General features: G+C 42.5%; 1 protein-coding gene and 1 long non-coding RNA gene across 5 annotated transcripts; one reads left to right on the top strand and one right to left on the bottom strand.

Annotated features, from left to right (window-relative positions):
* Positions 1–1,034: 1,034 nt before the first annotated feature.
* On the top strand, positions 1,035–13,944 carry LOC147239534 (uncharacterized). Of its 2 annotated transcripts, none has more exons than XR_015111560.1 (3): positions 1,035–1,258; positions 2,469–2,607; positions 13,640–13,944. It is a non-coding gene; the product is annotated as an uncharacterized LOC147239534 (long non-coding RNA). The 2 variants fall into 2 exon arrangements; XR_015111559.1 differs by having other exon boundaries at positions 13,637–13,944.
* Positions 10,066–20,527, bottom strand: LOC147239533 (alpha-1,6-mannosylglycoprotein 6-beta-N-acetylglucosaminyltransferase B-like). Of its 3 annotated transcripts, XM_086195659.1 has the most exons (16): positions 20,310–20,527; positions 18,840–18,966; positions 18,627–18,763; positions 16,036–16,100; positions 15,256–15,429; positions 15,004–15,171; positions 14,570–14,739; positions 14,267–14,398; positions 14,023–14,156; positions 12,858–13,000; positions 11,881–12,036; positions 11,631–11,777; positions 11,439–11,555; positions 11,250–11,324; positions 10,841–11,001; positions 10,066–10,754 (listed from the first exon to the last, which is right to left on the bottom strand). In XM_086195659.1, the coding sequence occupies exons 1-16, from the start codon at positions 20,485–20,487 to the stop codon at positions 10,568–10,570; spliced, it is 2,271 nt and encodes a 756-aa protein (XP_086051785.1). In that variant the 5' UTR covers positions 20,488–20,527; the 3' UTR covers positions 10,066–10,567. The 3 variants fall into 3 exon arrangements, with proteins under 3 accessions (XP_086051785.1, XP_086051786.1, XP_086051787.1); XM_086195660.1 differs by lacking the exons at positions 18,627–18,763; positions 18,840–18,966; positions 20,310–20,527 and adding an exon at positions 16,938–17,065; XM_086195661.1 differs by lacking the exons at positions 18,627–18,763; positions 18,840–18,966; positions 20,310–20,527 and adding an exon at positions 16,938–17,065 and having other exon boundaries at positions 15,256–15,420.
* Positions 20,528–20,949: the final 422 nt, after the last annotated feature.

The raw sequence follows: 20,949 nt of genomic DNA, 5'->3' as shown, positions 1-20,949 counted from the left end.
AAAACTTCCAAGGAGGAAGACAGGAACGGAAGAAAGCGATCGAATTCATGATAGATGTAATGAGTAAAATGCATGCACCAGTGCAGGTCTGTGGTCTGCAGGAAAGAAAAAAAAAACCTCTTCAAAGGTATAGGAGCGTATCTGTGTGCATGCATGTACACTTGCATAGATAGATTCCAAGTGTGCAATTGAGCACATGAGTGTGTGTGTGTGTGTGGGGGGGGGGGGGGGGGGGACATTAAGAGGAAGAGACAGGCTGAATTTCAAATGACTGCTGAACAGCACGTATCGCCACGTTTCTAATCCATTCCTCAAGGTTTCACTATTTGAAAGATCCCTACTATTTACCACATATGTGACTTTTCCCATGCAACATTACATACGTCCCGGTCCGAACGTTCATGTGCATGCTGAGAGAAGTTATCATCAGATTTCACTGAAGGGTTCCTACATTACAATCATCTTATTTTAGTTATTTATGATCTCAAAGATGACGGGGTTGGGGGGGGGTTCATACTGTAAACCTGTGCTTGATGCAATGAGTGAGGATAATGTTTAGAATATCACTGAAAATGTCATTCTAAGGATTTCTTCGAGTTCTGAATGAATCTGTAAACAACAAACACCCACTTTGTGTAAGAGCTGCTCGCTGCCTGTGTCAACAACGAAATAGCAACATGCTTTTTCTCATGCAGATCGACTCTTTGATGCAAGTCGGCTCTTCTCTTTTTTCCGTCTCTGTCTCTCTCTTTATGCCATTGTGTTCCTCTCTGAATCCACACTGGACCCTCTCTTGTCCTCACACACAGACAAACACACCCACACATATTATTCCTTCCTTGGGGCTGCGTCTGACTCCGGCATGAAATCAATTTCAGAGCCTGAACCCTCCCACCACCCTTCCTCGGCGCCCATTTTCTCTCACCATGAAGCGAGACTGTTTCTGTGCCAGCCTGAGAATGAAAACTGCCCCCGTCCAACTTAATGCCTCGGTCCCCAGTCCCAGAATCCTTCGGCGCTGCTGTGCCCTCGTAGCGCCCGCCTTCGCCATCCTTCTCTCCTCTCTGTCATTCATTGTTCGAACTGGCTGCATTTCTACCTTGAATCCCAAATTTTTGTGGAAGATCAAAGCATGCTGTTGATCAGAAGTATTAAACAAGTGTAAAAGAAAACCGAAGATTTAAAAAGACGCATCGGAGCCAGTCTGCCGGACCCTTCCATAGACACTGAAGGCTCTATCCAAGCTCCTACTGGTTTGGTAAGCGATTGATAACCCAAAACGTGTTTTAAAAGTAACCATTAGAATTTTAAAATCCATTCTAACATGTAAAGGAAACCAATAGGCCAAAATAGTGGAACGTATTTTTTGAGATTGCCTTTTGCATTTTATTAAAATTTTAGTGGGACAGTGAGTAATCTAAGCAAGAACTGAAATTTATTTTTTTTTTTTTAAACGTGCACGACAGTTTCAAGATTTTTAGTGGATAAAAAAGAGCTTTAAAATATTACCAAGATACAGAAAGAACAACTGAATGATCAAATATAATCATCAAACGTCACACTCATATTTCTGCGTTTCTGGGTTTTAATGCAACGGGATAAAGTAGCTAAGTGAGGGGAGGCGTCTACTCCTAAAATAACTGCCTCTGATTTCATTTCTTAACTGAGGAAAGTTGAATCATATTTAGATTTGTGATGTGGGAATCAAATTAGAGACGCAAAATGGGATTTGTACTTTTGTAAGATTTAATAGTGAGATAAATGGAATAAAGCTAAGAGTACTAGAACTAGATTGGGGGATTCAAATCACCCGTGGCCACAATGAGGGTTTCTGCTCAGAGAGATAGAACTGGAGGGCACTGAGAGCACTTTCTTCTGTCAAGGAAATGGGATGTCATCAGATCTGGATCCAGATCATTTCTAGTCTAATCACTTGTTCCTAAACTTATCATCCAACCAATTTTCCATCTAACTTCTTCTAATTGTTTTGAGTTGTCCTGCTAACAGGCAGACAGACAAACGAACACTGGTGATCACATTACCTCCTTGGCGGAGGTAATAAAACCAACCTAAAGCTGGACCTGATATGCCAACCCAATGCTTCAGAGGTTCACTTCAAATCCCTTGGCCACGGTCAAATCCCCCTCCCCGAGCTGCAGTAAGATCTCAGAGCAATAAAACAGATGTTTGGCCATTGTCAGCTGCTAAAAGAGAGTGATTGAAAACTCAAAGGAGTGCTGTGAAAGGAGCATTGAGCTGCACGGTTAAAAAAATTAAGTTTTAAAAACATGACAAAAACATGAAAGGGTTTGGAATCCCAAAATTGCTATAAAGTGACAAATAGTGAGCAAGTTGAAAGAGAGATGGACGTGCGGAGGTGCGGCGGCGCTGCTTTTATCACCGTTACTCCCTCTGCTGATGCACACCACTCATCTCTAATCCGCACTGACAGGGTTTTCATCATCTAGGGAGGTGGGGACGATGGAGGACCGAAGAAATGGCCAGACGTGAGGGACTTTCCTCTCTTCCCTCCCCAGTGGCGGTGCACGCTGCGCTGCTGCAGCCAGGGCCTGCCAAGGCCCCCTTTGTGCCAGTTATCACTAAGTGGTGAGTGACGGCACGGCGGCCTCCCGCTCCCGAGAGATGGAACAGGGTTAGAAGGGGAGGAGGTGCAGAGGAGAAGGTGCAGGAGAGGAGTAGATTGGAATGTTCCCAGAAGAGACAGAGAGCACATGAGAGAGTGGAAAGAAAAAGAAAGAGGTTGTTTGAGAGGATGGCAGTTGTATCATCTGTACTGGTCTCACAGGTGCGCTGCAGGAGGAATGTGCTTTGCTGTGATGACTCAATAACGCTTGAATCATCAATGAAATAGCATCGACACACTTCCAACAGCGTGGGAATGGTCGGGATTCACTCATTATCTTTCTAGTCCATCTCACAAGCGTGTTTTATTTGACAGGCTCCACTTTAACAAGCTGATGTCATCCAAACGCTAACTGGGCTCACTGCATGTTTCCTGCTATGATTTCATGTCTTGACTCAATTACGCGTGCGAGCGCAAGCGCTGAGTGACGGACTAGACAAAGACCAGACGATGCAACATATCCAAGTAGCCGCAAAAAGGTCTTGGGAACTGCTTGGCTGCTGCAAGGTGTCAAAGGTCCCTTTACCCCCACCCACCCCCATCACCACTGCTCATCTCCCTCCTTCCCTTTTCTAACTTTCTCCCACGCCCCCTCCATCCCTAACACACCTGTGTCCTCAGTAGTACTCCGGTCCCCTCATCTCTGTCACACACACACAGACACAAAAGCATGCATACACTCAGATACCAGTGTCACACACATCTCTCTCGCTCTGTTTCTCTCTCAAGCACACGCATACACACATTCCTAGCTGTTCCAGCTGCCTGTGCACCTGGGCTGGCAGCTGTCATCGCCGTGGTAACTGGCATACAGCTGGCTGTGTCACTATCACCTGGCTCATCTGCTTCTGAAAGAGAGCGAAAGAAAGAGAAGTGGCTGAAAAGAGAAAAAAGGGATTTGAAAGGCAGAACGAGAGAATGTAGCAAGACTGAATGAGAGGACGAATGAATGCAAAGGCAGACATGTCGAGACAAAACAAGGAGCAGTAAAATTGAAAAATGGGAATGATGTGTCCAGTTGTTGTCAGGTAGTTTTTATTAACCTTCAAAGGTTTAGTTGTTACTTTGTTGTTGCCTCTGTTTTCTGACTGATTATGAATGGGGATACTTCCATATGAATAAAGGGCGTTTAGTGTAAAAAAAAAAAAAAAATGATGTGAACCACTAGCATATCTCATTTTTTCTGTAAAGTGTTGTTAATTTGGATGGAAATAAGACAAAAATAGAAGTCTGAATATTGTTTGACCCTTCTGCTAGATTTTAGAAATGGAGGTTTTGGGGGTTTTTTTTGTAACCATCTGACATATTTACAACATTGTCCAGCAAGTTAACATAAATGAAGGCGGGTGCAATTTGTGTGGTTGTGTCTTATTCTTTAGAATGAAGGTCTCTCAACATGCCAAGGCCATTAAAGTTGCCCAGACTTCAACCGCCATGAGACACTATCTTTAATGGATGACGTCCGGTCACTTGGACACTCCTGCAGATCCCTGTATCAAAAGTAGAGTCAGAATCTGTGAGGATTTGGTGAAACCTCTCGTTTGCACGTCCTCGGCCGTCTGGTGGCACGATACGGTCACTTTTTATACACACGGCAGGCGAAGACACAAATTAGCTGCTAGGATCTTATTCTGTGGCACAGTGTTTTGATTTGGAGTGTTGCATTCTGGGATTGTGTGACATCAGCTTCCAGACCTGGCCGAATCACACGAGCGTCTTACTTCTGTATCAAGCAACAGGTGATTTCGAGCATGAACTTCCTGTTTCATTTTTTTAATCGTTCTTCTACGTTCTCCAAGTGGATTCTTGAAATAGTGAAGTTGTTACTGCTGAGCATTTGTCTCCCCACATGGTTAGACCACTAACTGTAGAGGGACAAAACATGATGTCATTGTTGCCCCCCCCCACCCCACATGAGGAACCCCCCACCTGTGTGGTTTCTGGCTGTTTTGATGGTTTGTGGTAGACCAACACCCCCCCATGTCAAACACTTAATGAGAGTTTCCTTCTTTGTCCCTCTCTGTTCAGTGTTTAAACATCACTCGACCGTCCTAATTAGTTTATCCAATTCATACCCAACTAACGGTGAGACAAAAAAACTACCGGGAAAACAAACAAAAACAAAAAAACAAAAACATGACCACCCAGTTACAAACTCACGCCTGTATTATTCCAATTTATTCCACATTTTTACTTTCAAAAAGTCTGTCTTTTTAAAAGGTCAGGATCAGGGGTGTAGAAAAACAAGATGTTTAAAGACCCCCTACACGGGCGGCTTTAATTACAGCTAAGGAAGTGGCACAGCTTAACATGAACCACCCTGCTTGGCTGTTACATCCCATGACTCTGACTGAAAGCAGAAATGCTGTTTAATATCTTTTAATGTGCCGTGTGTGTGTGTATGTGTGTGCTCGCGCACGCATGGGTGTGCGTGTGTGTGAGAGAATCGCACGCTAACCGTGTGTGGCAAAAGCACCATGCAGCATATGGGCAGGCGTGTCTGTACTGCCTGTTAAGCAGAGGGGACATCAAAAGGTGGGTTTTATACCCCCCTGCACACCCCATTGCCACCCCTCACTATAAATCCCACCCCAAAAGGAGCCATTTATGGGACAATAAGAGCCAATTTATGAGTGCCTAGAAAATGAAGGCAGTTCAGAGGTGTAGGATGAAAGATGACAAAGGCTTTCTTGGGGACTAGCAGGCGTTAGCTAGTAGCTCTGCGTTTCCTCACAACTTTCCCCTCTGTGGCCTGAAAAAAAAAAGATTTGGGAGTTAAAGGCCTGGAGAATTGAAGTTACACCAATTTTTGTCCAAGTTTTTTTTTTTTTTTTGGGGGGGGGGGATGTTAGCCAGCTACAATGCTACCATGTAAACAGCAAAATCAAACCGATCATTTTTCCGATGCTTTTTTTTTTTTTTAATGCCGTTAAACAAAAAGCACCGTGTTTTTCTTTAGAAGCAATCAAAATTGATGTCGTCTAAAATCTTGATCTGCACTGATGACCTCGTCTTTTCCCCCCGGAGGTCACAGTATGCTTTGAGTTGAATACATACATAGAGACAATGGAATTAACGGCCTTTCCAACATACACACACACACACATCGCGTCACATGAGAGGTAGAGCAGACACGTCTGCCTCGGAGTTACTCAGGTGTGACGAGATCGCTGGAGTGCTGACATGAGACGTTCACTGAAAATCACAACGAGGCCTCGGCGGTACCGCGACCATTCAAGCATATGAAATAACTCTTGTGTGTTGCAGATGGATATACCAGCACATCAATCACACCGCTTTTGCTGTTTGAACCACCCCTAGGTGTACAAAAGCACACTTTATCACTTAACAACTAACCCAACTTCCTCCATCCACACACACAAATCTCTTTGAGGTTGCACAATGAGTCAGCTACCTATAATATATGTCTGGAAACAACTTCTGCACGAATCACCGTTCGCTCTTCTCGCTCTCTTTTATTCATTCAGCTTAATAGTCTGTAATAGTTACCAAGTATCATTAAGGCCAACCTCTGTGGCTTCTAACAGCGCTTGTAGGCAAGCCAAGTGTTTGTTGTCAGCATTTTATTGGCTTCCAGGGAGGAGGGTTGTTGTTGTTCAGTGTAATCTTGGCACGCCAATAACAGGTTTCAATAAAAGCAGCTGCTTTCTTATGATAGTTAAACCACTGGCTTCCCTCCCCCACCCCTCGCGAGTGTGTATGGCAGGAATCGGCAGAGAGCTACCAGTGCAGAGGTCTCTATATATCTGTGTATTTTTCTCTATCTTGTCTTGCATTCACTTCTTTTTATTCGTTTATCTGTCATTGTTTTTATTCCGCTTGATTTCTGAGACAAATTGGATGCTTGGAATTGAACTGCTGGGACTTGGTTGGTTTAGTTTGACCACACTGCCCCCTTCTGGAAAGTACCCGCTGTTGCAAAAAAAAAAGGTTCCTGTGGACTAGGTCAAAGATTCATTAAGAAAATGAGTTAATTAAGGTACACATGAGCTTTTATATATACATAATATGTTGCGGAAAAAGAATCATCATAGTGCACATTGGTATTAATCCAAATGAAATGCTTTTAGTTTAAACCCTAGAACATTAAAATTAGTAGCACCATCAGTAACGTTTTACCCAATGTAAATTCCTGATAAAACATAGTTTTCATCAAAATATATTAAAGTACAACAATGTATGCCAAATTGAAGTACTCCTCTTCAATTTTCCAACATGCAAGGTCAAATAAAATACTAATATATGGAGAAAAAAAAAAAAAAGGTACTGTGGGAGACCCTATAAAAGGGGGTTGTCATGACCATGTCTGGAGCTGGGGTAAGGCTGTGTTTACACCAAGATGATCCCTTCTCCTAGTCCTTGCTTCCAGCCATTTAAACAGTCCGATTAATGAACTTCCGCCAACTTCCTCAGTCTGGTGTGGATCATGTCACTTAGTTGTCACATAGCAACGCTAAAAAGGTGAATAAATGAGAAGGGAGAGCAAATGTCATAAGTTTATTCAGTTCGTTCCATCTCGGTCTAAGCTTTTAAGACAGCTCCTCAAATGTGTCCAATCGCATCTTCTCATAGAAACCTAGGAATATTTGAAGAATCTTCTACAATTATAAACAGTGCGACAGTCAAATACGACGAAGAAATAACTCACAATGCTCCGCAAGTATCTTAGCTTGCTATTAATCTTGCGCATTTTGGACTGAATGTAAATTAACATAGTGTCTTGTCATCTCCTGTGCCAAATTACAAAATCAGCCATTCAAAATTTTCTACATAATAATGTGTCTCTGAATAAATCCTATCTGTCACAGAAAAAAGACAGACGTGGCAAAAAAAAAAAAAAAAAAAAAAAAGCTTCTCCCGCATGTCCGTCTTCTAAAACATCTCTCATTTTTCTTGGCAGTGAGTTTTGACTTTGCCACCACATTCCGCTTTTAAAAGGTAAAGGAAAAAGAATCCCTATGTGGCTAAAGCAGTTCCTGTCTCTCATGTAAAATTAAAAACCACTCAGATAAACATTATTGAACCTCTACTGGAGCATGAACATTCCATGATGTCTGGCTGACCCTGACACAGGTTCATGTTTCCTCTTTCGGTTTCTTCATCAATCATCCCATATTTTTGAACCGTCTAATCGTTATTTCAGCGTGTAGAGGTGGCATGCGGTGCGATGGATGGTCAAACGCTTGTGTGACTGCCCTGCTGAAACCAGAAATCCCACTGGTAGCGGCTTGGCTCTCGAGGTTGCAGCGTAGGTTGGTTTTATTCGACTAATGGATGGATTGGAAAAGAAATCTTTCACGCACACTCTTCTGCTAAATAGTGATCCCCTCACTTTTCCTCTCGGGTTTCACATTTGTGGTTATGTCAGTTACCTACGGACATCTCAGATCATATCAGACTGTAAATAACAATCAAAATGGTTTCTGACAAATGTTTTGTTCCGCTGAAGTCAGCATGAAGTCAGCAGGCCTTCATACGGAACAACGAAACCTTTGTCTGTTAACACACGCTCTTTTGCGCCACATATACCTGGTGCTGTTTTTGAACACTTGGTTTGAACCCTTTATTATCAGCCCCCTGAGAGGTGAGGGACAGCTTTTATTTGCTATAACCCACATAAATGACGTGAATGAGCTTGACTCATCCAGAAAAATCACATGGCTCTCTGGAACATCAAGTCAAAGTCCAAAACAAATCGATTTTCTTTTCTTTTCTATCCGTCCTGTTTGAGCTAAAAACTAGCCGTGATCCTTCCACTCCATTGTTTGCTCTCATTCGGTTGAATGTGCTCATGCTCATTTATTGTAGCACTAAACTTTAGGTGTTACAGTCAAATTGTTTTTACTTCACATTAAAGTGTTGGTGGATTATTGAGCATAAAGAAGATGCGGATTATCCTGAATACTCCTTGAGAGTTTGGAAGTGGAAATTTTGGGCAGCTTTGCTGATGTTCTGTTGCTGGAGCTGTTGTTAGCCATCAATGAATGTTAGCTTCAGGGTAAATTATACGTCCCTGACTCTTTCTAACCCTAAGATGTGGGTTGGTTTTGCTGCTTCTGCCATTAGATTCAAACAAAATCAATGTTGATGGCCCTTTCTGCATTTTGGAATCATAAAGAAGTGATGCAATAGGGGGAAAATGCCACTGCTGGATAAAAAAAATACCAATTTGTGTGCATTTGAAAGGCAAAAAAAACACCTTTGGGTGAAGTGTCTTTTTTTTAAAGCAGCCTCGGCATAAACGCAAGTTCATTTCCATCATTGTCGGAAGGTTCAGCTTACATATCAAAAGTCACATTCGACGGGGCCAAATTAGTCCACCAGTATCCTCTTAAGTCATCAACAGTATTTTCACGGACAGTTTCACAGCCATTTACCAATCAATCATCCATTCAACCAATCCCGTCGTCACGGCCCTGAGTATGGTTGGATCCCGCAGTGACAATACGCTCAGATCACATGGCGTGTATCAGAGTGGAAAAGACCTCTTGTTCTGCCAACATTCATGAATGTTTCATTTCCGAGAAGACAAAAAAAAACTTAAAAGTTTCCGCTTCAATCCGCTTAAAAATAGCAGATCGTTGAAGCCATTTTTGCTAACAGCTGCACCATGTAAGTCCAGCACCTCATCACTTCCAAGGTTGATCACAGACTCTAGTTTAGCCTTTTACTTGTTATCATTTGTTTCTCTCACAAGCTTTTGCAGGCAGGGGTGATGGGATAAAGCTGCGTGTCCTTTTGAGGCTTTGGAACAAGAAATGCTCAAGTCTCTGTGCTTCTCTCCTCAGGCGTGTGTCTTGCCAAAGTATCCATGTTTGTTCATATCAACCCAGGGTGCAAAATGTGATCAGATCTGTAGGCCCCAAGGTAGTTAAGAAATAATATTGGAGTACATGCTCGAGAGAAAATTGGTCATCTATTATGAAGGAAATCATTTCATTTCTGTTAAAGTAACTCGAGCAAACGTGATTAATCCTGCTTTCAGTGACTTTCTTCCAACTTAAATGACCCAAAATATATTTAGAAAGATAAATAATTCATCCCTGCCTTTACTGGTGTGTGTGTGTGTGTGTGGGGGGGGGGGGGGGGATTTAAACAGAGCTGAAGGGAAGTCAAACATGTTGGGAGCTAGTGGTTTATATGACAGTATAATCATGGTCATATGGCTATGACCTCCCAAAGGCATCCAGAGGTTATCCATGATTCACTCAGATAATGAGCCTCATCACTTAGGCTGTCACCCTATCTCCTACGAGGCTCAGGCTAATATTTGCCGCCAGCAATGCATCGAGGGTTTACGCGTGCAGTAATCCCACGCAAGTGTGACCAGTTTGATACATGGCTGCAACTGAATGAGCGATGATATAGTTTGTATCCATTTAAATGTCACAGTGTCCCTAAAGTGGCTTTATTTAGAGAGAGATGAAGGAAAAACTACAAGTTTTATTAGGCACCGTGAGACAGCAAGACTTGAATTCAAGTACATACGATGACGTAATCATTCATTTCACATTCCTGAGTAATGACTGTCATCAAAAAGATGAAATAACGATCCAGCCAACCAACTGAACTGGAGAAATCTGCTAATTAAGTTTCCCAGAATCAGATTGTAATCATTTGGCACAGATTCACTCTATTATTCCAATGCAGGATACCTAGAGGGTGAGCAGCACATGAAATGTTTGTGATCAGTTTGACTCTAATGGCTAATTTTGAGCTCACATCTGCATCAAAATAAAATCAAATAAAATGTTTTACCTGTCACCTTCAGCAAATCAAAAACTTTTTGTCATTTGCAGTACCAGGATGACTTTCTTCCTTTGGTCATTAAAAACTTTGGTGTTCTCTTCATCTATGAACTTTTTCCTCTTCTTTTCTTTCCTGAGTCCTTTTACAACAGCGTCAGGGAAAGTTAAGGCACCGTACCACCCGAGCTCTGCAGGGACAGAGCCTGCGTTGGGACGGGTCGGATCCAGCACAACTGAATAGCAAAGGTTCCTGCTGAAGTCCGCAGTGGCGACCCCAAGGGCTGTAGGAAGGAAACAAGTGGTTGACTTCCTGCACCATGCTGGAACAACCGATCGCAAGCCTACAAATTAAGAAAGAGTGAGAAGTGTATTATGAACGGTGCATTAATTCATCACATCACTGCGCTGGTATCTCCTCATGTCTCACCTGGTGAACGCAGCGGGGCTGTTGAGGCGGTGAAACAAAGCAGGCTCACACACAAGCGAGGAACGCTGACACACGCTTATGCACGACTGGCCCAGGGGACCCAGGTGCAACCTTAAAGCACTCTCTGGTGGCCACACAGGGACAGATTTACTGCAGAAATTCTGGTGGGAGAGAAAAAGCGGTTGGAGCTGAAGAACTGAGCTTGCGGCAGGAAGGAAAAACGAACATCGTTCTTTAACTCCTTAAGTTTAAGAAAAGGCTGATATCACCTTAATGAAGTGGTAAAGCTATACATCAGTCTGACCACTGACAGGTTTACATCCACGCCTATTAAAGTTAGTTTCACACTTCATAATGGATTGTCTAACCGGCTGGTGTCGGTGATCAAGCTGCTGCAGACGTCTTTTACCTGGTGACTGATATAATCATGAACCCGCTTCAGCATCCCCTCACATGAGAAGTCGCAGGGAGTGAAAGGCTTTACCTGCAAGACACACACATGCTTTTATTTTATTTTTTAACAGCAATTTTGATTGCACGTGTACATATAATTTTGTAATATGTATTAAGTGGCTTCTGCTCATTCTCTGGGTATTACCTCTGTGCGTAGAATAGCTCTGACTGCTTCCTGTACGTCGGTCCTGTTGGTCATGTCCACAGTCCACACATGAGGTTTACCAATGAATTCTTCAGCATATGGATGCTGGGATGAGATCTGTGACCCAAAATGATTCACTTTTATGAATTTTTTTTTCTTCATTTGTATCTTTTGACTCAAGGGGTTACCCACCTGCCTCGTCGTGGGTTTTCCTTTGTAGAAATCATTATTGTCCGAGGAGTGCGGTGGGTCAAGTCTTGGCTGGAGGAAGACGCAGCCAAGAGCTATGGCCTCAATGGGAGCTGGACCCTCGTAGGGAAAACCAAGACCTACAAACACCTGAGAGGGGAGCAGATGTACAAGGATTAGCAGGATAATGACACATCAGAATTCCCAATCACCCACTTCTCTGGTTTCAATCTGAAATGAGATCTTATCCGACCTTAGCTCTGCGGAGGAGTTGCAGGAAACGCTCCTGAGTCAGCAGGCCGTGGTTTCTGATATAGCTGGGCAGAGCAGAGGCATGTCCAGGAGGCTGGTAAACTGTTGCATGTGTCTCCAACTCCTTACTGATCACTTCCACATATTCAGATTTACCCTGGTGTATTCAACAGAGACACACATGAGACAGAGTATACAAACACTAAGAGAGGCAAAAGAAGAAGTCATTATCATCCCATGTGCAGCCAAATTTGTCCTCTGTATTTATAACCCATCCTCAAGGGAGGCTGGATGCAGCACTCGGGGATCAACTGCAGATCCTCTGCCAGCACCTTGGTAAGGTGCACTGACAAGAGTAATTAACCTAACACATATGTCTCAAATAGTGGGGGAAACTGGAGCATACGGAGTAAACCCATGCAGGTACCGGCAAAGTAGCCAAACTTCACAAATAAAAGACCTGCAATGACAGCTGGGACTCAAGCAGGGGATGCTTCTTGCTGTCTGGCAGCAAAGTATCAGTGTGCCAATCCCTCATAAGCTCAAAAACTGGGCCCGCCTCTGATGGCCTCACTGCAAACCATCCCACTTTTGACACCACATGAACCAACAAGTTGTCCCCACATCCTGGTCTTGAACGCTGGTCCACATGGTACCAAATATGCTAATATGCAAATAGTACAACTTGGAGTTATAGTACTTAACTGATGACATATGTTGACTGTTAAATCACAAGTTTTGCTCTTTGGCTCATGCTAAGTTAGCATTTCCTTGTGTTTTACAACAGGTATGACCACCCCAACTTCCAGGTGACATGATACCATCTCTTGATTTAGAGACTGAAAAATGCAGTTTGTTCAGATTCTCACAAATTGTACCTTTAAGGTTTGCAGCTATTAAAAGACTGTAATCCTTTAAAATGAGTGCAGTAATTATTCATTTTACTACCGTAATAATCATTCGATGCTCGTTCATTACCTGCCACATGTACTCCTGTTTGCCGTAGACAACCGCTATCTTGTCCTTCTTGTAGATGTGTGACTCCAGTTCCTCCTCCCTCACCTCCGCCCTTACTGCCTCCTCACTTGCAAAGCCCAGGAAGGAGTTATCAGGAGTGTGAGCTACAGAAATTAACACACACACTTAGATGTTGAAAATAAAAAAAAATACTTATTCATTTCAGCTAAACTTGAAGGAGAAGGACAAGACAGTGCATGAGCATTCCGCATGTGCGTGTCTATACACACATATGTTAACTCTTGAGTTGTAAAGCCAGCTCGGGACTGTCCTCAGTTCATCACTTATTTCATCAAAGCATGATCAGAGAATGACAGATACTGCAGGTGAGCAACGGTCAAGACTCAAATCCCGTGAGTGAGGAGAAACATGGTGTGTGGTACAAACCAGCTGTTAAAGTAAATGAAAAGTCGACATGTTTAAGAGGTTAACCTCTGACTGTTTGGATAGGCAGCTGCCACGCTGTTGCCCTCCGACACACTGAGGTAGGTGTGAGGGATGAGTATTTACCTAAGAGATGTAGGAATGTGCCAGAAAAGGTGTGTGTGTGTGTGTGTGTGTGTGTGTGTGTGTGTGTGCGTGCGCACGCGTGCGTGTCCAAGCATTGATTTGAAGTTTAAAATATTTGTATGTTTGTGTGGTTTTCTAGCTCCATTTGTCCACACTTGATTTTGTTTCCTATTTGTTTCCTTTTCAAACTTGAAGCTGTACGCTAACAGTTATCTCTGTCTCCTTCCCAGCAGGACAAATAAACATGTTCCAGGCTGAGGGATGAAGAGCTGCTCTCAGCCCAGAGTGTCCAGCTTGTCTCTGTCTCCCAGCAGCATGGAGAAGATGACAAGAGGAGGTGTTGGAATGAAAGCTCTGTCTAGGCACCAAGTTTATTTAACCTCAGCTATTAATCCTGTCACTGTGAGAAAGGGCTGTATGTGAAGGATCAGAGCTGCGGCAGCAAGACGTGAATATGTGTAAATTTCTCCGTGTATGAAAGTAGTTAACAGTTTTTGTGTCTCTCCAAATATGGATTTGTGCAGACGCACAATTACCCAGTGACAGATTGGAAATTGCAGTGATAAAAGCATGTGTAACCACAAATAAAGACATCATGTCACGAACACAGACTTACGGAACATCGTCATATACTGCAGCGGTTGGAGACCCCAGCTGCCCCACAGTGTTTTATATCCATGGCTGTTTGCGTAACTCCCCAAGTTAAACGCTGGTTCGGTGCCAAATGAGTCCAGGATTCTGAATCGGCACCTAAAATTTATTCAAAAATATTGATGCATGTCCTTGCTGACAAGGCATATCTCAGTGATTAACATGTTCTGTTGATTTTTTAGTTTAAAATAAATGTTGCGTTAGCATACTGGTAATGTAGGAAAGCCAGTCCCATGGCTCCTTGAAGGTGTGCAAGGCCATGGTAGTCAGTGTAAATGAGGTCATAGGTCAGTGGCCCCTGGATCGGACAACTCCCTCGGCCTGGTGCAGCACCTATCAGGCTGGAAATAACCACAAGAACGTGTCGGCTTAGAAAGATGTCCAGCATGATACTTTTCAGCTTTCAATAATTAATCAATACATTGGGCATTATATCATTATTGGAAAAATGTTCAGGTCAGCCTCTTCCAAGGTAAGTTTCCATCCAGCGTATTAAACACATGGTGTGTAACCTGCGGAGGTGGTGCTGTGAGGTGCTGAAGGTGAGATTGTGGCCCAGGATGGTCAGACAGGCACTCAGGTCAGCCCACTGAACCAGCTCCCCCAGAGGACCCCCTCTTTCCACCATGGCTTCAAAACGCTGTCCGACATTCCCAGCGAGGGCACCGGGATAAAGCAGCACCTGAAGGTTGAGAGGTTTTACACTCTAAAGGTTTTCTTTTAGGATGTTGAAAAGCAAATATGTCAGTTTTTGTTAGCCATTTCAAGATAATAATTTCTAACATTCATTCTGATATATATCTAAGTATATTATTAAGGTTGTGAGCGTTAAGTAACTCGGTGAATGTGTTAGATGGAGATAAACAACGCATACTGTCTAAAATTGTATACAAGTTTTGTCAGTGCACTATTTTCTCATTGAAATCCCAACACTTGATGGTTTTACCTTCATCTGAGGTAAAACTGTTCTGTTGCTGCTCTGCTTCAACGTCACACCAGCCTGTATCCAGCGTTCAGACATCCTCTCCACTCTGGACCAGATGAATCTCATCGCAGCACTGCTGTTGTTGCCGATGACCTCATACAGCGGCCTCAGAGTCGCACGAATCTCAGCCTGCGTCAGTACAGAAAGAGTGTGATACACAACAAGGAAGTGACATCATAACTGCCGTTATTAGTCACATATTCGTAAAGATACCTTCTTTGTGTAGGGCGGAGGTGTCTGATGCCACGGTGGTGTAGACTGGTTCTTTCCCAGATGAGGGGGACAGAAGTCTTCTGTTTGGCTGAGGTAAGTCAATATGGAGCAGGTGGTACCATCCACTCCATAAAAGGCATAGCAGGGGTCTGACTGCCAATGGACCTGCAGGAACTTCACACCGAGAGATGGATGTTAAAATAATGGCGCATGTTTTATGTCCGGTAATTCATCATGTAGATTGAATTGTAGTGAAAGGCATACTGTGGTTATCGGATCAAAACTGGTAAGTTGAGAAATAACTTGTATTTTTTTTTTATTTGACATTGATTGCAAGTGAACTTGGGTGGAGCAGCGGAACATTCTCAGGGTAAAAAGCGATTTGTTAAAATAAATCTTTACTCTTTATATACAGCTTAGAAACACAATATATGAGCTGTATCTCAGTCTTAAAATGCCAAACTATTCTATGTACCTTCTGGTCGTAGGTCAGTGTCATAACTGTCTTGTATATTGCATGTGGCTAGACAGCCCGTTAGCTTAGCTTAGCATGCAGACCCTGGGGATACTTTGTTCAATGGTGGGAACGTCTGCTTGACGAGAGTTTGCAATTTAAAATCAAACAGAAGTTTGAGCTGATCTGGAAAACTTAGTACAGGAAGTTGCTCAGCTTGTGAAGGTAAGCACCTCCAGTGACTAGACTTTATTACATACATTTTATATATATATATATATATATATATATATATATATATATATATATATATTCCATTTTGTCACCTGAACTTTCTCTGCACACACTGGATATGCAGGATCCATTGGCACCTCACACTCTACGTTGGGTCCTGTGGGTAAGATATCAGCCATCACACAGGGTTTCTTTATGTGACCATCATTATTCCTAAGACTTGGCTTTGGTAACAAGAAGTACATTGTAGCATTAACTCACTGTGGGTATAATGAAGAACAGAGAATAATAACTTTGATATACAACCTCTCAGCTGAAACGTGCATAATGAACAGCAGCCATCAGCACGATGTATAGTGCTGCCATGCGTGTAGGAGGCATTAGAGTAGCGGCAGTGTGTTCTCAGAGGCCCCCTTCCCGTAAGCCCCCCCTCCATCTCTAGCCAATGTCAATCAACTGGAATGAACACACATACACACACACACATACACACCTGACCCACCTGCGTCCTACCAAACAGTCCCTTTTACAATGCTAGCTCTTGCCAAAATAAACACTCTTTTACTGTGTAAGACAAATAGTTAAAAAAAAAAGAAAAGAGAGGAAGGAAAAAAAGATAAGAAAAACGGAGGGCATAGCCAAGGTGTGAAAGCCTTAAAACAGAGATATAGGCAATGAAAAAAAAAAGTTCTCCCTGCAAAAACAAGAGTATGTGAAAAGACTGGTGGTGATTCAGTCATATTTTATAGGTGTGAGGGGAATGTGTGTTCATTGCGGGTGGCAAGTGTACATTCTGTAAGTGTGTGCATGTCGATAAGTTCATATCCTAACACATTTGCAGTACAGTATCTGTGTGGCCTGAGTTTTTATACATTCCCTTGTTCAAACAGGGAGGTGAGAGTGCACTCACTCATCCCCATCACTGACACACACATGCACACACTCACACAAACTCATTGCGTGCCAAGCGGGGTGTGTGTAACCTGATTCTCACCTGAAACCTCTCCAGAGGGTCGTTGCATAGATGTAAACTTTTTTCTCCCGGCAGCCAGTTGATCAGTGCTGGCTCTGTGGGACTTGTTAAACTTCTATTCAAGGACTTCATTCCCCATAACCACCTGCACTCACTTTCTATACACCCCCACCGACATTCACACCCTCCATTATCACAGCTTGTTAATTTTGCTGTGTGGTTAACCTCTATTGAGGCTATGAACCATGCTTTTGGCTTGGAGTATCACACTGCACTGCAGGCAACCACAGACGACCATGCAATTGGCCAATTACTGAAGCTGGCAACAAGCGAGGAGAGGGATAATGTATTTATTTGGTGTAGCCAGAATGTTAAAGCATGTTGTAACTGGAATAAGTCCTAAACTCTCTGATTTAAGTTGGAGAGTGAGTTGCTTTTTGTGGGGTGCACAGTAAAAATTTAAGCTTAACTAAGCAAGATCTTTATTTAAATAGTCCAAAACACCTGTCAGATCTGTCTAAATCTCACTGTGAGGCCCACTCACATTGGACAGGGATGTTCTCTAAAGGTTCCTTAAAGGTGAAGAATGTCCAGACGTTTTACAGAGCATAGAGGAAGTTTTGAAAATATCATCTTTAGGTTCTGTAGGTCCTGTATTTCCAAGTTATCTGCATGACTTTAAATAAAGCATTCCAATTTTGTTTTTGTTTTTCAGTCCCATTGAAACACCACAAAGTGGATTTTTGAGGCATAAGAGAGCTTGAAATACTCAAACCTCTGTGTGTGTGTGTGTGTGTGTGTGTGTGTGTGTGTGTGTGTGTGTGTGTGTGTGTGTTCTTGTACTTGGTACATATTGAGGACTAGAATACATATTTAACTAACAGAGTGAGGACATTTTTGGAAAGTGAGGACATTTTAGCCGGTCCTCACATCTTCAAAGGGCCGTTTGAGGGTCCAGACTTGGTTTTAGGGTCGAGGTTAGAATCAGGTTCTGGTTAGGTTGAGGGTCAAGGTTAGGGTCAGGCAGTCAAGTTGAGATGGTTAGGGTTAGGGTGAGGGGCTAGGGAATGTATAAGGTCAATGAAAGTCCTCACAAAGATAAAAGTACGTGTGTGTGTGTGTGTGTGTGTGTGTGTGTGTGTGTGTGTGTGTGTGTGTGTGTGTGTGTGTGTGTGTAAATGGGTGAATCAGTCATGATGGTAAAGGGTAACGCTAAGGTAGAAAAGTGCTATATATAAGTGCTATATATACTGTAAATACAGTCCATTTCTTCAGGAAGGTGTGGGTTTGTTGAGGAGAGAGTTAAGATGGATTTCTAAATGTAAAGAACATTCCCTTCTGGTCTTTACACGTTCCCAAATCACTCCCACCTAAACTGACCAACAGAATGCCTTTACAGAACTAACAAATATGGCTCCTTTAAGGCTTTCCTTTGGTTCTTGCGTCAACCCCATCTCCCACCTCTTACATGTTCCCTAAAATTCCAGCAGGTAACATTCAAAGGTAACCTTAAAGAACTGTAAAACAGGACTTCAGGATTATTCTTTGAATGTTACAAGATGGCACCCTTTACACAAGGGAATGGAACACTTCAAGTTCAGTAAAATCACATTCTGGGTCTCTTTAAAGGACTTAAAGTGGGTTGGATGATGTCAAGATTGACAATCATTAACTTTCTGGGTGTTAAAAATACATGAGAGTGAGCTTCACCTGTGTGTATTCTCTGGTTATCGTGTGTTGTGTGAGACTGGTGGTGATGGTGATGGCTGAGCTGGTCCAGCCTCTGGGAAACTCTCTTCAGCTCTCTCTCCACCAAGCGCGCCAAGCCTTGCTGATCCACTCTAAAGCTGGAAAACAAAGAGATGGATGTGTATAATAAACGCGGGCACATTAAGAGTGCGTCATAGATCAGGCGGTGAATACCTCTGTAGCAGCAGGCTGAGATCATCTCTGCTCATTTTGGTCTCTCTCTCTCTGCTCAGTTTCTGCACCTGAGCACTCAAAGCCTCCAAGCGAAGAGCCAGTCTACGAACACCAAGACCGCGCTGACCTAGAAAATGCACAATACACACCACAGCCCTGCAGGTCTCATACCCTGTATCTTGAGATCGATCGGTAAATCTACCTTATTCTACGTTGAACAGTGAAATCTTGTTCCCTTTCTTATGCAGCAGCTGTTCCGTAAATGTAAAACTATTTTATTGATAGAAAAAAGAAAGTACTAATTATGGGTCATATGAATGTTTTTCATATTCAGTTTTGGGGCTAATAATGATATGTTTACAGAGGAGGACTTCTAAACGTACCATTTTATGACAAGTAAAGATAAGAGTCAGTCAAAAAGCTCTGAATGTGTAACTGGAGCTCTGTGGCTTCGTATTGTGGTTCTGGTGAATGCTTACCCACCTGCAAACACACACACACACACACACACACACACACATTGCTGAAATTGCTGACCTGATATGCTGTGGAAAATCAGTTTAATGTAATTCAGCATATTCTTCAAAATACGGTCAAGGTTTTCACAAACGCTGCATTTATGCTGATTTATTGATCCCGTAAAACGATACAAAGGTTGGTATTTCTTGCCTTAAGAGGCCTGATGGAATGAAAGGTCCAGTAAGAAACACACGTATGAAAACCTTTCTTTCTTTCTTTCTTTCTTTCTTTCTTTCTTTCTTTCTTTCTTTCTTTCTTTCTTTCTTTATGTCTCAAATTCATCATACAATCCTACAACATTCACAAGACCCATTCAGTACATCTTGGTCATCTAGTAGGTCACTAACGTGGGTTACAGTGATAATATATATTGTTATTGTTTGATGGCATGTGAAGTACATGGAAATGTATTAATGTGTTCACCGCAGTGTTAGCATCTAGGCTAACAAAAGGAATGACAGGACTAGTTCAGTTGAAACAGCAAATACAGTTTGTCCAGTCTGATGAATTTCTACCTGAATAAGCTATTTTGTTCTTAAGAAAAGATGGATGGATGATTTTCAAAGAGTACTCAGCTCTGTGGGAGACTGTTGACAACATTTGTCTCCTCCTTGTAAACCAGGAAGAAAGCTTTTACCCAAACAAGCTTGTCCGCTGCCCCCTTAAACACCCTCTTTTGCCTGACAATTGAATAGAGCAGGAGTGTATCTTGGCCACAAACCCACAACTGTCAGGGAGGTGGGAGGTGGTGGTGGTGGGAAGGAGGGGGGGACCCACCACAAATTGTGTACAAAGCTTCATCTCACACTCTCTGTATGGGAGACTCCCTTTATTTCTGCAAAATATTCACCGCTATTGTCCTATTTATCCAATCATAGTGAAGATCTTCACACACTTCGGACGTTCCTTATATATACAAATATGAATTTTCTCTATTGACATTGACATTACCCTGTTCCTCGGGTGACCTGCCAGTAGGTTCATCCCTGGTCATCTCCAGAGGCACCCAAAGGCTCTGTAGAAGGAGGGTGAACACAGACAGGCCCAGACAGAGCACCAGGCAACCACTAGAGGGCGCAGTACACAGAGGAAAATGTTCAAGCGATTGAGGGTTGAACATTTGAACCATTACTTTCAGCAAACTTCAACCATGTATGTATGTATCCATCACTTTTGCCAGCTAATACGTCAGTTCCTTCCATTTCCTTCAAAAAATATTTGAGGAAATGTTTTTTTCATGACTTTCATTTTACGTTCATCTTGTCAAATTTGAACACTTTCCATTTTTTTTTTCCCAGCTCAAAAATGATATGTAGTTTCATGCAAATTAAATCTTTTGATCCTAAATTCTAAGAGAGTAAAATGAAACTTGAGGTTATGAGTTGGAAGGAAGTTCACTTAAAAGCGTGTAAGGCCAAATTTGATAATAATATTTATAATTTAGGCCTTAAATTACCTTACAAATCAACCAGATGGGATGATTTTTGAGGACAAGAAGTGCATAGCCAATGTGAAGACAACATGAGGGTTAACTGATCAGTAATGCTGCTATAGGTGACCTCATGCATGCAGCCTGTTATACTGGCCTTTT

The sequence above is a fragment of the Aulostomus chinensis genome, chromosome 23 (assembly GCF_037954235.1).
Source record: "Aulostomus chinensis isolate RoL2024-O1b breed Wild chromosome 23, RoL_Achi_v1.0, whole genome shotgun sequence".
NCBI lineage: Eukaryota > Metazoa > Chordata > Actinopteri > Syngnathiformes > Aulostomidae > Aulostomus > Aulostomus chinensis.
This window is presented reverse-complemented; position numbering and strand designations above follow the sequence as displayed.